Genomic DNA, 18484 nt, shown 5'->3' with positions numbered 1-18484 from the left:
TTCAACATTTTGACATAAATTTTATTTGTGACCAGATGAGTTAAGAGTCCACAAAGTAAATTGACTTTGAATCTGTAAACTGAGCTTTTGTTGCTGACAAAGAATAGATAGGTCACTTTTCATATTGCCTGTCAATGAGAAATTCACAGAACCTACTTATGCAGCCCTTTGGGGCAGCTCTAAGCCTTGGCAATGTCAGCTAACAAGGCTCTTTTTTTAAACATTTGTTTCATTTTCTCTTTATTTATATTATATGTATGTGTGTGTCTGAGTGAGTGTGTGTGTGTGTGTTTGTGTGTGTGTGTCTGCAGAAGACAGAAGACATCATCAGATCTACTAGAGTCCCTTTGGCTTACAGTGATTGTAAGCCACAGGATGTGGGTGCTGGGAACGAAGCTTGTGTCCTCTGCAAGAGTAGCTAGCACTATTGACCATGAAATCGTCTCTCTAGTCCCATGAACAAAGTTCTCATCCTTAAAGTGTGGGAACATTTTGACATTTGAAGACAGGGCTCTTAAGGCCAGATGGTGGGGAAGTGAATCAATCTCTGGATGGGTTGAATGTCCATCCGGGCTCTGAGCAGCCTTCCATGGTGAGGAGCCTTGAGTGACAGCCACACTGACACTGCATGGCAACTTTGTGTCCACCCTGTTCCCATCAGTGTAAGGCTCTGGTCAGGACAGTGGTCTTTTCAGTGGAATCAAAGGCATGATGGGTAATCAACTCTTAGCCTCAGGAGGGGGTCTGTGTAAGGCACACCAGGTAATTCTTTGTGGTGGTGAGAAGCCAGTCCTTGGGAGAAAGACTAGGCAGGATGTTCAGGCTCTGTGGAAACAGGGAGGGCATTGAGGCAGAATGACTTGTGTTTGGTATTTATTTATGGTGAACTGGACTGTCGCTGTAGGAACCACTAGACCCCCGTGGTCTGAAGGTCAACAATAGTTTGGGGCAGGTGATAACTTTGGACAGGTGGGGGCTCCGAGTAAACTGTCAGGTGTGGTGAAGGTTGACTGTGGAGCCTGCCTGTTGAAGGACGCCAAGAATGACAACAGGACAAGGTGACCTGGACTGTCTTAGGGACTAATAGGATTGTTCTGTCACAATAACCAGCATTTCTAGAGAGACCTTGGGAATTGCCAGGGACCTGGGCAAGAAGCCCTACACACAGAAACACAGTATTCGATTCTTTTTACTTTTTGTTGTAAAATGAAAGCGGAAACATTGGTGAGGTGGTATATCCCAGATTTGTACTAAAACATAGGTGAAGTGGTATATCCCAGATTTATACTTAAAACTTGATATTGAACTAACATATTTTTATTTTGATGAGGAGTCATATAATATCTTATATTTGTAACTTGTTTTTTTAAATTGTAGTGTTTAGAAGCCTAATGTGCTAGTTTTGGGGTACTATATACACATATATATTTTAACTTGAGTCTCATTACATATTAGTACTTCATAGATAAAAGGAACATCATTTCATCATTTTTAACATTAACTGAAACCTTTTTTTTTTTTTTTGAAAGAGCTATTTGGAGTTTTCTTTCTTTTTGAGACAGGGTTCTACTAGGTAACCTCTACCAGTCTGAAATTTCTAATCCTGCTGTCTCAGCTTCCAGGAACTAGGGTTTATAGACTTGTGCCACTATTTTAAGCAAGAACTGTTCATGGTATTGTTTTATTGTAATTTATGTAATAGTTTATCTAAAAAACAGCTTATTTATTGAATCATTTCATTTGTAACCTCAGATAATTATTGAGTGTAAATTCCAAGCTGTAGATTATTGGAAACGTTTTTCTCCAGTCCAGGGAAATATTGATTACATATGTAGCGATTTCCCTCCTCCTGCTATCCCAAAGGGGTACGTTCTATATTACATGTTTATTTTATTTTCATCAACATATTTGTTTTCATATATGGCTATGGCATTTGGCACATTATTTGATGTATAGTTACAGTATTGATAGCTTTTCCTTGTTAATTGTGTTGTACATAAACACCATGTCTTTTTGTCTGGAAGACAATTCAGATATTCTGTTATTAGCAGGGAGTAAAATTAGACTGAATTTTATAGTATTTTCATCTCTGTACCGTGTTTGCCTGAGCATGAGTATTGTAAAGGCCCAGGATACATGATTGTTCATTTCCCTCCAGTGATCAGGCTATGCTAAGTTGATTGGCATTAGAACAACTCAGTCTGTAAATTGATTACTTTGAAGAAATAAAACAAACAGGAAACAAAGCCTCACTACGTCCCTGCTTGCTAGGCATTGTTGTCCTAGCCAGAGATCAAGTCTTACGTGGTGCTGGGGCATAGAGTTCTTCCCCTCTTCATTCTGCCAAGAAGCTAAACATCCCATGAAATCAGTGACTCTGGTTGCTGTTCAAAAAGGAGGTTCAGAAATAAAACGTATGATAGTAATCAAATTAAGATAAAGATTTTGTCAGTAAAGGTTCAGACAGTGCTAGGATGTAGTTGAGTTGATAGTTTTGTTTATTTGGACTTTTTTTCCCCCAGCATACACAGAGCCCTGGTCTCATCCCAGAGCCCTGTAAACTGGTTGGTGGCACACCTCTCTAATCCTAGCACTTGGGAGGTGGAGACAGAATATTTTTCATTTGAACATTGTGTAAAAGGAGAGATAAGATCAATTTACTAGAAGGCAATCTTTGTTGAAAAAAATTAAGAAACTACCATAGTCATGTATTCTCAATTTGATCATTTCAGAGGTTTAGTCGATAGGCAGAGAAGTTGCTCTCAGCTGCAGTTAGAGACGAGAAAGCCGACCGTGGGAGGCTCTGAGCCTGGTGGTAGTGGGCAGGGTCCCAACCAGGTGTGGCCAGTTTTCAGGCCCACTCTCCCTGGAGGATGCCAACTCTTCCTAAACAGGGCTTTTCAGATAATCTGGACCCTTGGCCCTGGTCAGAATGATTTGATAACAACTTGATAAGGGGTGGAATCTTCTGTGATTAGAGAGAGAAATCTGATAAGAAACCAACTCAGGGACAGAACAGATAAAGGTTCTCAGAAGGCTGCTTGTTGTTAGAATCCCCTGACTGGTCCTTAGTGCAGGGTTCCACGTGTTTATTATGTAGGTCACACTCTGAGTCACCCCTGGGGTTGGCTGTTCCTGCATCTTGTAAAGTGTTCAGAAAAATAAAGAGGATGGGTATGCGTTCCGTTAGTGAAGGAGTTCATTTATGTTGGCCGGTCCTGTGAGGAAAGGTGGTTTAGTTAACGTAAAAGGAACTCTTTTGCCTTGTTGTGTAATTAAGTTGTTAGTCTTTTAGTTGGTTTATATAAATTTGGGAATAGAAACGGCTGTAATTTAAAAAGCAGCGCGAGAGAAAGACACCTTGTGACAGAGCTAATGGAGAGGCTCTTTTGTTTTATTAAGGGAAAGGGAACATAAGAGGAGGAAGTGGAGGGGAGACCGGCCTCTGGGGACAGGGGCAGCAGGAGAGAAGAGAGAGGCAGAGAGAGAAGGGGAGAGACAGAGACGGGCAGAAAGACAGAAAGTAACAGACAGACGAGAGGGGGGGGGGAGAAGAAGAGAAGAGGAGAGGAGAGGAGAGGAGAGGAGAGGAGAGGAGAGGAGAGGAGAGAGATGGGAGGTGGGCAGGGCCCTTTTAAAATTGAACATAGTGAATGTGCACAGGAGGTGCTCTTAGTGGCTACAGCTGAGAACATATCCTGTCAGAACCCAAGGGCAGGCAGATTCCTGAATACTAACAGAAACCTTAAAAGATAAGTAGAGCTGGGCAATGTCTAAAAAATCTTTTGGGTCTATCTGTGGCAGGGCATGATAAGAAAGTTGAGGCACAGGGCATGGGGCTTGCCCAGTTTAGTGACATGCAGAAGATACTAAGAGCAAAGGAATTACTTTCTCATTCCTCTCCCCCTTCTGTTCATCTCCTTCCTCTTTCCTAGTCCTCCTTTTTGGGGGGTTCTTTCAGACAGGTTCTGTCTGTGTAGACCTTAATGTGGGATTCCCCTCTATATGCTGTGAATATATTTTATTACCATTGGTTAATAAAGAAGCTGCTTTGGCCTATGGCAGGGCAGAATATAGCAAGGTGGGAAATCCAAGCAGACATAGAGGAGGAAGAAGGTGGAATCAGAGAGACACAATGTAGTTGTCAAAAGGGAAAGACACCGGAAACTTACCAGTAGGCCACAGCCCCATGGTGATACACAGATTAATAGAAATGCATTAATTTAAGATGTAAGAGCTAGCTAGGAATATGCCTGGATCATTGGACAAACAGTGTTGTAATTAATATAGTTTCAGGTCTGGGAAGCCAGGGAACAAAAAAGCCATCTCCATTTACAAGTCTTGGCTTTCTTGGAACTCTGCATGGACCAGATTGGCCTCAAGTGTGCAGAGATATACCTCCCTGCCCTGTCTCCTGAGTGCTGGGATTAAAGGCGTGCACCAACATGCCTAGCCTTTCTTCTAACATTTTCTTGACTTTTCTCACTATCTAGCCCAGACTGGCTTTGAATCTGCTATTCCCTTGCGTTGTTATCCACAGTGCTGGGATTACAGTTTTGACCCATGGTGCCGGGCAAGGGAAAGAGATTTTTTTTTCTTATTTATTTATTTATTTATTTATTTATTTATTTATTTATTTATTAAAGAATTCTGCCTCCTCCCCACCACCACCTCCCATTTCCCTCCCCCAATCAAGTCCCCCTCCTTCATCAGCCCTAAGAGCAATCAGGGTTCCCTGCCCTGTGGGAAGTCCAAAGACCATCCACCTCCATCCCGGTCTAGTAAGGGGAGTATCCAAACTGCCTAGGCTCCCACAAAGCCAGTACGTGCAGTAGGATCAAAAACCCATTGCCATTGTTCTTGAGTGCTCAGTAGTCCTCAGAGATTTTTCTTTGGAAGATTCCTGTGACAACAGAAATGCTGGGAAGTCAAAAAAGCCTAGCTTGAAAAATAAGGGACCAAAAATGATTTGTAGTACCCTCTCCCAGGACGTGTGTTCTCTTCTCTGAGGCAAGTGACCAGGGGCACTGCCTCTGCTGCTGGCCCATCTGTCACTGTTGCAGCACTGCCACCAACACTCACTGCTATTTTACTTTTTTTTTTTTTTTTTTTAATCTTCAGCCCTGAATGGAGGAAGGCCTGTGATTAGGGAGCCAGACTGGAGGCTGACCTTTCTTCTGTGGTAAGGGAGCCTCTTGGCAAGGCTAATAGATGAGACAGGGAACCAGGTAGAAATTAGGAAGCCAGACAAGAAGCCACACCAAGTACTAGGCAGGTGCCTGCTGCTGATGACTATTTAAGGGACTGGAACTCAGCACTACCATTTGCCTGTGATACCATGTTTTATAGCTAATGTTGATTTCCTCTGTAAAAACCTGACAGAATTCTCTGCATGTTTTTATTTGTTTGTTTGTTTGTTTTTAAAAGGAAGTGAAGAGTCCTGGATAAAGATTTGATAAGTTTAGTATTTTGAAACTATCTATTGTTCTATCAGTTTATCAGTATCAGTTTCTTTTGGGTTCAAATCTATCCTTGCCTCTTCCGATTAAAAAAAAAATTCCACTTTTCTTTTCTTTTTGTTTTTTTGAGACAGGGTTTCTCTGTAGCTTTGGAGCCTGTCCTGGAACTAGCTCTTGTAGACCAGGCTGGCCTCAAACTCACAGAGATCCACTTGCCTCTGCCTTTCGAGTGCTAGGATTAAAGGTGTATGCCACTACCGCCCATCACTTGTCAATCATATTGAAACGAGAGTAAAGAAGGAAAAGCAACTTTCTTTGGAGTGAAGTTCAGAGATTTAGAGATGGATTGTCGTACGTTTGAAGGAGGAAATATTTGTTAGACTGATGACCAGTAAAAAAAAAAAATTTTGTATGTGTGGACTCCCACATGTTATGGAACGCATGGACAGGTTAGAGGACAACTTGGAGGAGTCCTGGCTTTCCATCAGGTGGGCCCTGGGACTGAGCTCAGGTCGTCAGGATTGGCACCAAGCGCCTTTACCTGCTGAACCATTTAGAATTGAAAAATATTCAGCTTTCTTTAAAGCATTTTGACAATAACCATAACTATTTTCAAGACAGCATCTCTCTCTCTGTGTAGCACTGACTGTTGAGGTACATCTCAAAGGACTACTAAGAAACTCCTCTTTCCTTCTCTGTCTCTTTCATTCATGTGTTATGTGTGCATGGGTGTTTACGTGTGTAGGCACACATGACAGCAGGTGCGAATAACTCTGGCATTTTCCTTGATCTTTTCCTTCAACTTTTGTTTGGAATCAGGGTCTCACTTGAACAAAGATTTCTTTGGTTGAGCTCGTTAACCAGCTATGTTGTCCCATGGGCCCTCTGTCACTACCTCCCCGGCACTGGTGTTAGTCTGTCAAGCCCACCCAGTATTTACATGACTTCTGGGAATCTGGACTTCATGGTTATATAGCAAGGACTCTACCCACTGAGTCATCTCTCCTGCCCTTTTTTCTCTCTTCTGATAAATTTGATGATAGTGGTGGTTATAGAGGGGCCTTGGGTGGGATTGTAGTCAGATGAGGTAAGATCTGGAATCCGTAGGTATTGCACGAGGGTTTTTAGGACATGCCTTTTACTGTAAATAAGTTTTCTGGTCAGAGTCCTAAAAAATGATGTTTACTCGTGGGAAGGAAGAATGTCTTTAATTGTACTGGTGTACTGGAATCTCCTTTGTCAAGGGGCTTCAGCCTGACTCTGGTACAGCGAAGTCAGATGTTGCTTTGTAGAAACCAACCTTGACACTGAATGCACATTCCCTGTGGAAAAAAACTTGGCAAATCTCCCCCAGATTTAGGGAAGAAGCATTGATATATCTGGAGCATTGGGTTTGGTCGCATTTTAAGGAAACTTCAGGGTAAAGAGAAAGAAAGTTTGCTATGACACCAGGAGAATGGAAACACGTGGCTGTCAAGAAGCTGTGATTTTACTCCCATAGCTCACATCCACAGCAACTGGATCAATCTGAACTTTTTGGTTTCTGTTTCCACAAATGGTACTTTGGTACCCAGTACAGAGGGAGTAACTGTTGAATAAACACCCACAGAAGGAATGAACCTCAAAAATCTTCAGCTCAGTTTTCTTGGACGACGATTCTATGTTGTCTACAGCCTTGATGTCTGGATGGCGGCTCAGTGAAGGCAGCTCTTCTCCATCAGAACTGCACCTTTCAGGATGGAATGAGTTCAGAGCATTTTGTGAACCGGAAGACTAAACCCAGGCAGTGAGGCTTTACAATTACAGTGTTTACGGAGCAGTCTCCTCCCTTTTAACTCTCCAACTTTATTTCAACTGATTTTTGTGACTTTAATCTTTTCATTTTTACTCTCCTAAAAAGTACTGAGAGGAAAAGAAGGAAGGAAGGGAAAAAAATTAAAAAGAACTACTCTTGGCTTGTGCTAGAGAGAATGGATTGTCCTCAAGTAGGCAGGCACAGGGAGTGTTCATTGTAAACTAATGTATAGAACATTTCGGTACGAAAATAGCTAATGAATACCCAAAGCATTCTGTTGTTTGCATTTGGAATGAAGTTTCATTTTTGTTACTCTAGTTAGATTTCTAAGTGTCTGAGAAGTGGAAAACTCATTCCTCATTAGATTTATTTAAAACTTTTTTCAAGAAAGGAAAAAGTCCTGGGGGTATAGAAACTTTACTTACTTCAGTATGTCATGTTAAGGCATTTGACAATGTTTCCTTTACATGGGGCCAAAGACCACAGATCCCCCCTGATTGCTAATTATTCAGACTGTAAATAGCTTATTCGAGAACTTAGGTGAGACAAAAGAAACACGAAGGAACAAAAGGCCTTGGATAATGAAAAAGATATTGTGAAGAGAAAGGCCAGGCAGAATTATGATGCGGGTCACATCCTGTGCCTGCATTTAATTGTACCTTTGTATTAAATAATAAAAATGATTACATGTTCAGTGCTAACAGGTGTCCCTTCCTGAGAACTACAGTATGGATAAGTGACAGCAAATTACTCCAATTCATCAACTTGGAATATTATGCCTTTGGTTTTCTCTATTTTATATTAAAAAAAAGACTATAGTCTTATATTAGAAGACATTTTCTGGAAAAATGTACATCAACGCAGGATGATTTTTTAAAAAACTTAATTTCTGGTAAACATGTATAAAATGTAGGTGAATACTTTACAATGTCAGTAAGAGAAAAGTCATTTTGTAGGTACTACCTAACATATTTGAGTCTCCTGATACCAGACCTGTATTCCTGTACTTGGTACTTTTGTATAGGCTTTGGTTGTCAGTGTGAAATAGCCATGATAGAAGGTCATAACTGGTCTCAATTCCTTTTCTTAAAAAAATGTATATGTTTGAGAGTTTGTCTATGTGTATTTGTATGTATCATATGGGTGCATTGTTCCTGGAAGCCAGAAGAGGGTGTCAGGTTCCAGGAAACTGGAGTTACAGATGGTGGTGAGGTTTCATATGGATTCTGGGAATTGAACCCGGGTTCTCTAACCATCTCTTAACCACTGAGCCATCTCTCCAGACCGTACTTTGATTGCTTAAATCTTATTGCTCATACCTTGGTGTTTATCTGCGTAGCTTCTCTGCTCTTGTCTAGGGTAGACTGGGTGATCTTTTGCTCTCTGCTAAACTTGAATCTGTTTGTGAGGTAGGTGTTGACTGAGTGACAGAGCTGATATGGCCTGGGCTGGGATGACTGGTACAAATCACACTTCACGTCTTCCCCTGTGTCCTGCTCACCTGAGAATGTCCCTCCTTTTCACAGCTTTGGCAGAAAGTAGGAGCCCAAGTCCTTTGAAACTCTGCTTTTGCCATGGCTGCTAGTACTCCACTGACTAAGCAGTGTCCCGTGTGGAATCTAGAATGAGAATGAAAGGGGACACGGAAGACTTATGACAAAAGTCATGGCTACGAGAAAGTGGTAAGAGATAGAATTTGTAATATATCACACAGTTATACAAATGAAACATCATTAAAATTTCTAGACCAGTGAAAAAGGATAATTTCCATTTTTTTTCCCTCTTCTTCTGATTTCCTCGGTGCGGCACTTTTATTTTTTGACTTTTCTCTTCTTTTTTTCTTGACACTGTCTCATTATGTGGCCTTGACTGGCCTGGAACTCTCTATGTAGACCCAGCTGGCTTCACAGAGATTTACCTGCCTCTGCCTCTCGCGTACTGGGATTAAAGGAATGTGCTTCCATGATTGGCTTGACTGGTTTTTACTGGACATTTATACAAAGTTTGAGAAGCAATACCTTGAGAAGAACAGACTCTCGCAGGAGTTGTGTAATTTCAGAAGCACCCAGCCTCTCAGTAAAGGACACGAGACATACATATGTTTTGCCTTATCCACATCCCTCCAGCCTGGTACATGGTACCCGCATTTCAACCTCAGCATCGCCCTGTAACATGTTATCTCTGCTTCATTCCCTCCACGTATCCTGACCCCACCAGTTCTAACACAGAAAGCACTTTCAATCAATGATTTTGGAAATTGTGTGGTCAGAATTCTTCATGAATGAATGAAACGAAATCTCATTTCAGCTTTTCCTTTTTAACCGTGCTCCTCACATGCACGTAAAGCAGAAGTTAAGAATCTCCACACACTGATGCACACACACACTTATTTCTCTCAGTTTCCTGCCTTCTTCCTTTGGAAAGGGAAGTTTTAAATGTAATGGCTGCATTAGATCAGCTTGACTTTTGTACATTAGCCCAACTGGAAAGGGGAAGCTACTGGAGAGGTCACGGTGACACAGGCAGCCTGAGACAATGAAGCACGCTGTGAGGATTTTGTTAGAAATGGGGCCAAGGCTGTAGGAGAAGATTCTCTCTGGCAGGCATCTGGCCCCCGTTGCTCATCAAAATGATTGTTTCAGACTCAGGTCAGGGCATAGGCTGATGGGAGGAAATTCTCTTAATTGCAAACTGGCGGTTGGGTGAGGAAATCAGGACAGGTGTAATTTTAATAAATTGGTAAACGTTAGACTTTCTGTGCTAGTAGGTAGGTGGGAGTTAGGCACATCTATTTATGCATAGGTCTTTACACAGCCAGGGGTCATTTAAAAATATCTTGTACTAAAGTGATTGTAGGGGATCATCAGAGCACCACAGAATTGTACCAGCTAGTTTACTACCTTTTTATCTTTTCAAATGTAGTTATCCTTCATATTCTTTGTACATTCAGTCATTTCCTTCCTTCTTCCCTCCCTCCCCCCTCTTTTTCCCTCCCTTCTTGTCTTTCCCTCCCCTCCCCTCTCCTTTTCTTCCTCCCTTCCTTCCTTTCTCCCTTCTTTCTTCCTCCCCTGTTTGTCCGTTAACTTAGCTGCCAGGCTTTAGCTCTGAACTGAGTATTTGTAAGGAGTTTTTGCACAGAGCCTGTCTTTTAGGTGGCTCACCTTAACATACACACGTTCACACGTTTCTCTGACACAATCTCTCACTCTTCTATGGAGGCCATTGGGAGTGAAGACAAAAGCTCCCCCAACAACCTGTATTCTTTTTGGTGGGTGCATCTCACGCCCTGTTTTTGGGCAGTTCCCCCTTTCTGTGGTTCTGTCCTTCAGATTGTATGCTTACCGTATGCACACATGTAAGATTTCAAGTGCAGACGCGAACGGAGCAGGAGACAGATTTGCACAGTTGCCGTCTGGGTCCTTGTGTGGGTGCCAAGGTAGTGCTGCTGAGTGAAACAGGAGATGTTGCCTGGTGCTGAGGAAATGGGCTGGAAAAATCTAAGCTTCATGAGCGGATCAATTGTGTGGGCGTTTTAGGCTATCCCATCTTGGTCTCATGATTGGCAGTGTTGTCAAAACCTTCTTTATCTAGAAATAAAGTTACAGGACACACAGAGACACTTTTCAAAATGTCAGGAAACAGAGTGGGGTAATTTAGTTGAAAATGATGAAAATGTATCACACCTCCAGGAGTGCTCACCGCAGGGTTTGATGTGTCCACGGTGAAGGGCAAGTTGCCGGGCTTAGAGGAGCTAAGGGGAAAGCGATGAAGAGATGCCTGGACACAGTATTTCTGGGTGGAGACAGGAGCACCTGGTCAGGCAGAAGCCCATTCCTTGCTCTTTAGTTTGTAGGAGCTAATCACGATTGTGTGTATCTCTACAGTGCAGGGGCAGCATGTGAGCTAGTCCTTAGGGACACTCTCAGAAACACTGCCCCTTCGTTCCCTGTTTGTTCACCTTACCTAGAGGGGCTAGTTAGTCTGGGATTAAGTTTAGATTTTACATATTGCTAGCTTTTCTACTGCCCTCAAATATCTAGCTATCACTTACTCACTTCTAAAAATTTAGCAACATTTATTGGATATTGGTTTTGTTCTGTGACAGGGAAAGGTGAGGAGTCAACATAGGACTCTTGCTATGTTCTGCAGCAGGGGAATGACCCAGTTATTGTAATGGAGGGTCAGTTTTAGCTGGCATGCTACCTTCTGTCTTTACCACATTCCTTTTATTTGTCTCAGTGCTCAGCTCATAGGAAAGGAATTCTATTTTTCTAAGTAAGAGTTGTCTGGGCTGTGGTAGTGCACACCTTTAATCCTAATACTCGGGAGGCAGAGGTAAGTGAATCTCTGTGAGTTTGGGGCCAGCGTGGTCTATAGAGTGAGTTCCACGACAGCCAGAACTATATAGTGAGACCCTGTATCAGAACCCATCTTCCTACCACAAAAGATAAACGCAGATGAAATATTGATGAATACACTCTCAGAAAGTCTGTAGAAAAGGTACATTTAAGACATAATGCTGAGCTGAGAGAAAGAGCACACAATTTGCTTTGAAGGGACAAGATGCAGATAATAAGGGGAGACTTGATGAGGAGATACAGGAATTGGATCCTAGAATTGCTTCCTGGAACTTCCAGAATGGTACCCAACCAGAAGAGTAATACGCAGGGGTAAAGACAAGAAGGCCCAGATACAAGGTAGTTGCAGCTAATTCTAGCAATTTGAGATTATAAGGCTAGTAGAGCTAGGAATGTGGTGGACCAGCATTGTATCTTGAAGAATTTCATCACTAAATGACAATCCTGAATCAAGACAGGGTCTGGCTAGGCAAGGAGGGCAAGGAAAGATTAGGAGCAAGAAGTCTGGCTAGGCAAGGAGGGCAAGGAAAGATTAGGAGCAAGAAGGTAGATGTCATTCTTTCACCTGCTTTCTATACCTTAAACTGTACTGGAATGTAGGAGCTAGCTAAGGGGCATTCCTTCTTGCAGAAGGAGCAGCCCTTGATGCTTCCATTGAACCCCAATGTAAGCAATGCTTGTGTAACGTACCCTTTGTACTCTTAAAACAAGGTGAAGAAAAACTGGTGCTATCAGAATCAGCTTGGAGTTGGTGATGACTGTGTTGTTGATTTGCCACATAAACTCAGGAATGCATTGTTTTGATGCTGTCATTAAGATCAGGGACAATTCTGTTAAGGTTTGGAAGGAAACAACAGGCAAGCAGAGTATAAATCTCAGCAGCTGCTGGGTGGAGGGACGGAGTGGGGGAAGGAGTGGTGCCTTTTTTTTTTTATTGAAAAAAAAAAATTTTCCGCCTCCTCCCCGCCTCCCATTTCCCTCCCCCTCCTCCCGCCCCTCTCCCCCTCCCCCCACTCCTCTTCTCCTCCCTCTCCAGTCCCAAGAGCAGTCAGGGTTCCCTGCCCTGTGGAAAGTCCAAGGTCCTTCCCCCTCCATCCAGGTCTAGGAAGGTGAACATCCAATCTGTCTAGGCTCCCACAAAGCCAGAACATGAAGTAGGATCAACACCCCGTGCCATTGTCCTTGGCCTCTCGCCAGCTCTCATTGTCCGCCATGTTCAGAGAGTCCGGTTTTATCCCATGCTTTTTCAGTCACAGTCCAGCTGGCCTTGGTGAGCTCCCCATAGATCGGCCCCACTGTCTCAGTGGGTGGGTGCACCCCTCGTGGTCCTGACTTCCTTGTTCATGTTCTCCCTCCTTCTGCTCCTCATTAGGACCTTGGGAGCTCAGTCCGGTGCTCCAGTGTGGGTCTCTCTCTCTATCTCCATCCATCACTAGATGAAGGTTCTATGGTGATATGCAAGATATTCATCAGTATGGCTATAGGATAGGTTCATTTCAGGCCCCCTTTCCTCAGGTGCCCAAGGAACTAACTGGGGACATTGCCCTGGGCACCTGGTAGAGGAGTGGTGCCTTTAAATTGGGTGTGGAGGTCAGAGCTGAAGAAGAATGAGAAGTTGTGATCCGCTGGGTAGTAACTGTAAGTTCTGCTTGCCACAATGCCTTCATCTAGGGTTTAAAGTAGTTCACCCACTCGGCACTTTCCATGCTAAGGCAAAAGTGACTTGTGGCATGTCTATCGTGCCAGCAAATGGTATGGCTTTCTTGTGCTACCAAATGCATGCCTGTGCCAGGGAGGCAGCTAGGCAGTGCACTGCTAAACACTTAAGTCACTGGAAAGGTCTGTGGGATGTATCCTATTTTCTATTTACTTACTTTATTTTGAGACAGTGTTTGGCTGTCCTCAAACTCACAGAGATCTACTTGCCTCTGCCTGCTGAGTGCTGGGATAAAAGGTGTACAACCAAACCCAGCATTCTTGTCATCTGTACCGCAGAGAGAAAGCGACTGTATAGAGAGAGGCCATTTCATTCCTTGGGTTGTATGTGTTCATCTAGCCTCGCACAACTTCTGGTTTTAAAGAACTTAACATTTATGAAGGTCGGCTTCTTAAACTTGGCTGTCTTGAGCCACTTTAGGATCAGACTGGTTGGAAGCTGATGGAACCTGCATGTTTTCCAGAGTCCCAGGCCTTACTGCTGCTGTTGCCACATTTTCTTTAGTCTCTAGATTTTTGATACAGGAAATCCAATATAATATTTTAAGGGTAATAAATGACGCATTTTTCGATAAAGCCACCCCATAACAATAAACATTCTCACGTCAGGCATTAACACCGACTCTTCCCTTATAGTGCTTGTACTTAGGTGGAGAGTTTCTTCCAGGCTGGCATTCTTCAGGCGGTTTTCGAATAGGATGTTTGAGGGGAGGGGCCGCAGGATCTTCAGTCATCGATTCTCTCTTTATAACTTTGCCCTTTTCCCAGGAACAGATGACTCGTGCAGGGCTCCCAGACTGAATCACAAGGAAGAAACTTTACATAAACCATTTATACTACATGTTTGGTATGCTGGCGGCATAAATCAACAACAATATCCATTACAGATTCCTCCCTGTATCAGTATTATCTTGATAGAACTGGGCCCAATGTGTGGGAATTTGAACTCTGATTCAATACATCTAGCCCTGGATAATTAATTATTCAGGGCACAGAGAACCTGGCCCTGCGATGTAGAGTAATTCTTCCTGGTCAGCGTTAACTCCACTGGCAATAATAAATAGGAAAAGTCTCCAGTGATGCCAGTATTTTAAAGTGATTAATCATCTCGTCCCCATTCTCCTCCCCCTTAGTTTTCTTTAACTAGGATTTTTCAGCAATAAATCTCTAACAACACAGGTAGGAATTGTTCTGTAATTAAATTTTGCCCTGCTTAATTTCTTACCTTTTATGTGCTATTAAAAAATGCTACATTTTAAGGAGCCGTGATCAAAATTCAAAGCAAGAGAAATCCTTTTATGGAATACTGAGACTCTCTACGGAAGAGGAAAGTCTTGATTTTGAATATTAGATAGGCATGCACTCATAAAAATTGTTCATCAACACCAGTTGGGGTGTCAGATATTCCAAGGATTTGAATTGCTTAGCTTCCATGTTTATGGCTTCTCTGTATTAGAAAAAGTCTGACACATACATATGTTCCCACATGGAGAGAATAATTACTTATTTGAGAAATAAGTTTAAAACTTCCCGATAATTGGTGTCAGCTCGGTAGGAGAGGACGAGTCCCATCACTTTAATCTCACACAACATGCACTTGCTCAGGAAGCAGGTAAATGTTGCCCAGGGATTGAACGCAGATCTGCAGATGGTGCCCTGTAAAGCTGCCCAGCCATCACGTAGATTCCAGGTGACAGGGATCTCCGTGACATATCTGTTGTGACACAATTCTGTACCACAAGTCCGTGGCTCGAGGTGACTCCTGTCCCTCCCCTTGTGCTCTCTCTGCTGCAGGACAACACAATGATGCACGGATGAACCTCGCCATCGCCCTCACCGCTGCCAGGTATGGGGCTGCCACAGCCAATTACATGGAGGTGGTGAGCTTGCTCAAGAAGAAAGACCCCGAAACTGGGAAAGAGCGTGTGAGCGGCGCACGGTGCAAGGATGTCCTCACAGGTATGCCAGGGTCCACAAGGGAGGCATTTCTTAGCATTTTGCTGTGCTTGTATAATGACTGAGCTAGGATTTTTCTGTCACTTTTCTTTCAGTGAAGGCAGACTTCAGTCATATTAATTATATTCTTTATTGTCAACAATGCCTGGTTTAACATGAAAATTTTCCCTTGTGGGACTTGCCAATTTTTCCCTTTTGTGTTAAATAGTAACACTAATGATAAGGATAATAATAAATGCCCGTAGAACTCTCACAGCTGTGAATGCTTTTCATTTCCCTCGCAGAAACATGTGATTAATAAAATTAAATCAATGTGCCAAGTCTTTGAGCATCACTTAGGTGGCACAGACAGGGCATTTCCACGTCCTTTGAGTCAATCACTTATAACTCAATGAGATTTCCATTCTCGTCACAGCCCTAGCCCTGGGTAGGCAGCTGCAAAATCGCATCATTTTTTCTCTTTTTCTTCTCTCCCTCTCTCTCTTTCTCTCTGTGTGTACACGTGCATGCATGCCCATATGGACAATGGCATAGCGTGAACGTAGAAGTTAGAGGACAAGCTTGGAATCTTTTTTCTCCTTCCACCATGTAGGTTCTCTGGATTGAACTCAGGTTGCTGGGTTTGGTGTCAGGTGTCTTAAGCCCCTTAGCTAGCCAGCTGTTTCTTTCATTTCCTTTTCCCTTTCTCCCTCCCTTCCTTTTTTTTTTTTCTCTTTCTCTTTGCATTTGCGTTTTAAGGACAAACTATTTACTCCTCCCACTTTCTTTATGTTTAGTACTTTGGTCATAGGCACTTTATTTGGCTCTTGTTTCCCAGTGCTGGGGATTGATCCCCACTTTTCAAATACCAGGCAAGAGCTCTACCCCTGAGCTGTATCCCCACCTTCCAGATCATAGGCTGAGAACCACAATGAAAAGGTGGTTGGCTTTCTTTCTTTTTAATTCAGACTTGTTTGGGGTAAATTTACTCAGAAGTGAGCCTTTTGTTTGGCTCCTTCAGTAACTGTGGATGTGTGTGTCACGTAGTGTGGAATGTGCTCTTCCTTGCCATCAGTTAATAGATGGATTAATAACCAGCGCTGGTGAGCAGAGAACAAACGGAGTATGTAATCAATGCCACTTTTCTTCACAGGGCAGGAGTTTGACGTGAGAGCCAAATGTGTTATCAATGCCACCGGACCTTTCACAGACTCCGTGCGCAAAATGGATGACAGCAATGCTCCTGTCATCTGCCAGGCCAGCGCAGGGGTCCACATTGTGATGCCCGGGTACTACAGGTAACACCATTCAGTGTTGACAACCGTCGCCCGAGAAAAAGGCTCACAACACACTAAGTGTCTTCTGTTACACTCTTAGAATTTTTTTTGAAGTGTTTGCTGTAGTTTATTTACATTTTTTTCATTGTGTATATTGGTCTATGGTTCTGATACATGAGGGACACTTTCTGACATTCATTGTACGTTGAGTATGTTCCTCCTGTGTCCTCTGGCTTTCTCTCCCTGCACCCCCATCCCACGAGTCCCCTTTGGTTTATTCTTTCATGTTGTATATACATACACAATTTTAAGGATCTTTATAAAAATCTAGGAAACACATGAGAGAAGACACATGATATTTGTGCTCCTGAGACTGGAGGAATTGGTGTGATACGATTCTGTCCAATCACATCCTCTTCCTGTAAGCAACATGACTTCATCCTTCTTTAGGATGAAAGAAACTGCACAGTGTGTATTAATCCCCTTTCCTCTGTTGCTGGACACCTAGGTTGGCTTCTTAACTATTGAGAACAGTGTGACAGTGACATGGATGTGCAAGCGTATGTCACATGTTGCCTTGGAGTCTTTTGATAAATATCCAGGAATTATCATTGTGGAAATGGAATTATCATGTGGTAGACATGTTTTAGCTTTTTTTTTTGTTTTGTTTTGTTTTGTTTTTTGTTTTCAGAACCTCTATGCTCATTTCCATAGTGACTGGACTAGTTTCTACTCCTAATAGGAGTGGACAGGGATCCGCATTCGTATTCCTGCCAGCATTTGTGGTTATTTGCTTTCCTAATAACTGCAATTTTCACTGATGATTGATGACAGTGAATGTTTTTTTCATGAATTTATTGGCCATTTGTTTTTCGTCTTTTGAGAACTTTCTCCATCATTGGCCCAGTCAACTTATTGACTGGCTTGCTTCATTGATTTCAAAACATTTTTTATCACTTTTACATATTTGTGTGTGTGCATGTTGTGTGCATATGCGTAGAAGTGTTCGCGCACAGACACACACATGCCTACAGGTGATCATGTGCAAGTGTGAATGCATGCATGCCATGGCATGTGTGTGGAGGTCAGAGGACAATTTGTGTGAGTTATTCTCTCCTGTTTAGGTCCATGTGTTTGAAATCAGATCATCAGGCTTGGCAGTAGACACCTTTGCCCCTGGTTTGTTTTTTTTTTTGTTTTTTTTTTTTTTGTTTTTTTGAGTTTTTGTATATTCTAGAAATGAGCACTATGTCAGATGTATAACTAGCAAGAACTTTCTTCTATTCTGCCGACATTTTTCATTTGATTAACTGTCTTCTTTGCTGTGCAATTTTCAATTCCATGAAATCCCATTTGCCAGCTGTTGGCATTATTTTCTGAGCAACTGGAGTCCTCTTCAGAATGTCCTTGCCTGTGTCTGTATCTAGCTTCATGCTTTCCATTGACGTCTTTGACCTATCTGAAGTTGTTTTGTGGATGTGGATGTCCAGTTTTCCCATCTTGTCTCTGGTGTGTGTGTATTTTTGGCATTTTTGTCAAAGATCACATGGCTGTATCTGAGTAGGTTTTAATCTGTGTTCTCTATTTTCCATCTCAATTATTGTTATTAACACCATTAATATGTGATATATCTGTGAAAAAATCTGTAAGACTATGCTAAGAGTACAGATCATCTAGTAACTAGTAATTCTTCATGAAATGTTTTATATACAAAGTTGTTCATTTTGACATTATTACAAAAGATTTGAAACTACTTCCATTCCACCTTGGAGAAAGAAATAAATTATGGCTTACTTACACATTAAAACTATAACTTCAAATAACTTTAGTAGACTAGAAAAGCTCTAATGATGCAATGGTCTTTCAAAATACACACTTAGACATTGTGTAGTAGGGTGTAAGACATACATGTGCCTATAGATTTTTTTGCATAAAGATCAGAAA

At 42.3% G+C, this 18484-nt stretch overlaps 1 protein-coding gene across 3 annotated transcripts in view; it reads left to right on the top strand.

Moving 5' to 3' along the window:
• The window catches only part of Gpd2 (glycerol-3-phosphate dehydrogenase 2), a 136353-nt gene that overhangs the window by 91037 nt on the left and 26832 nt on the right, over positions 1–18484 (top strand). For all 3 annotated transcript variants that reach the window (XM_057755213.1, XM_057755214.1, XM_057755212.1), the window contains exons 7-8: positions 15123–15287; positions 16417–16561. In XM_057755213.1, coding sequence (XP_057611196.1) covers positions 15123–15287; positions 16417–16561 — 310 coding nt within the window. The remainder of the gene's footprint in view (positions 1–15122; positions 15288–16416; positions 16562–18484) is intronic.

The sequence above is a fragment of the Chionomys nivalis genome, chromosome 22, assembly GCF_950005125.1.
Source record: "Chionomys nivalis chromosome 22, mChiNiv1.1, whole genome shotgun sequence".
Lineage (NCBI taxonomy): Eukaryota > Metazoa > Chordata > Mammalia > Rodentia > Cricetidae > Chionomys > Chionomys nivalis.
Note: the sequence above shows the minus strand (reverse complement) of the source record. Positions and strands in the feature narration are given on the sequence as shown.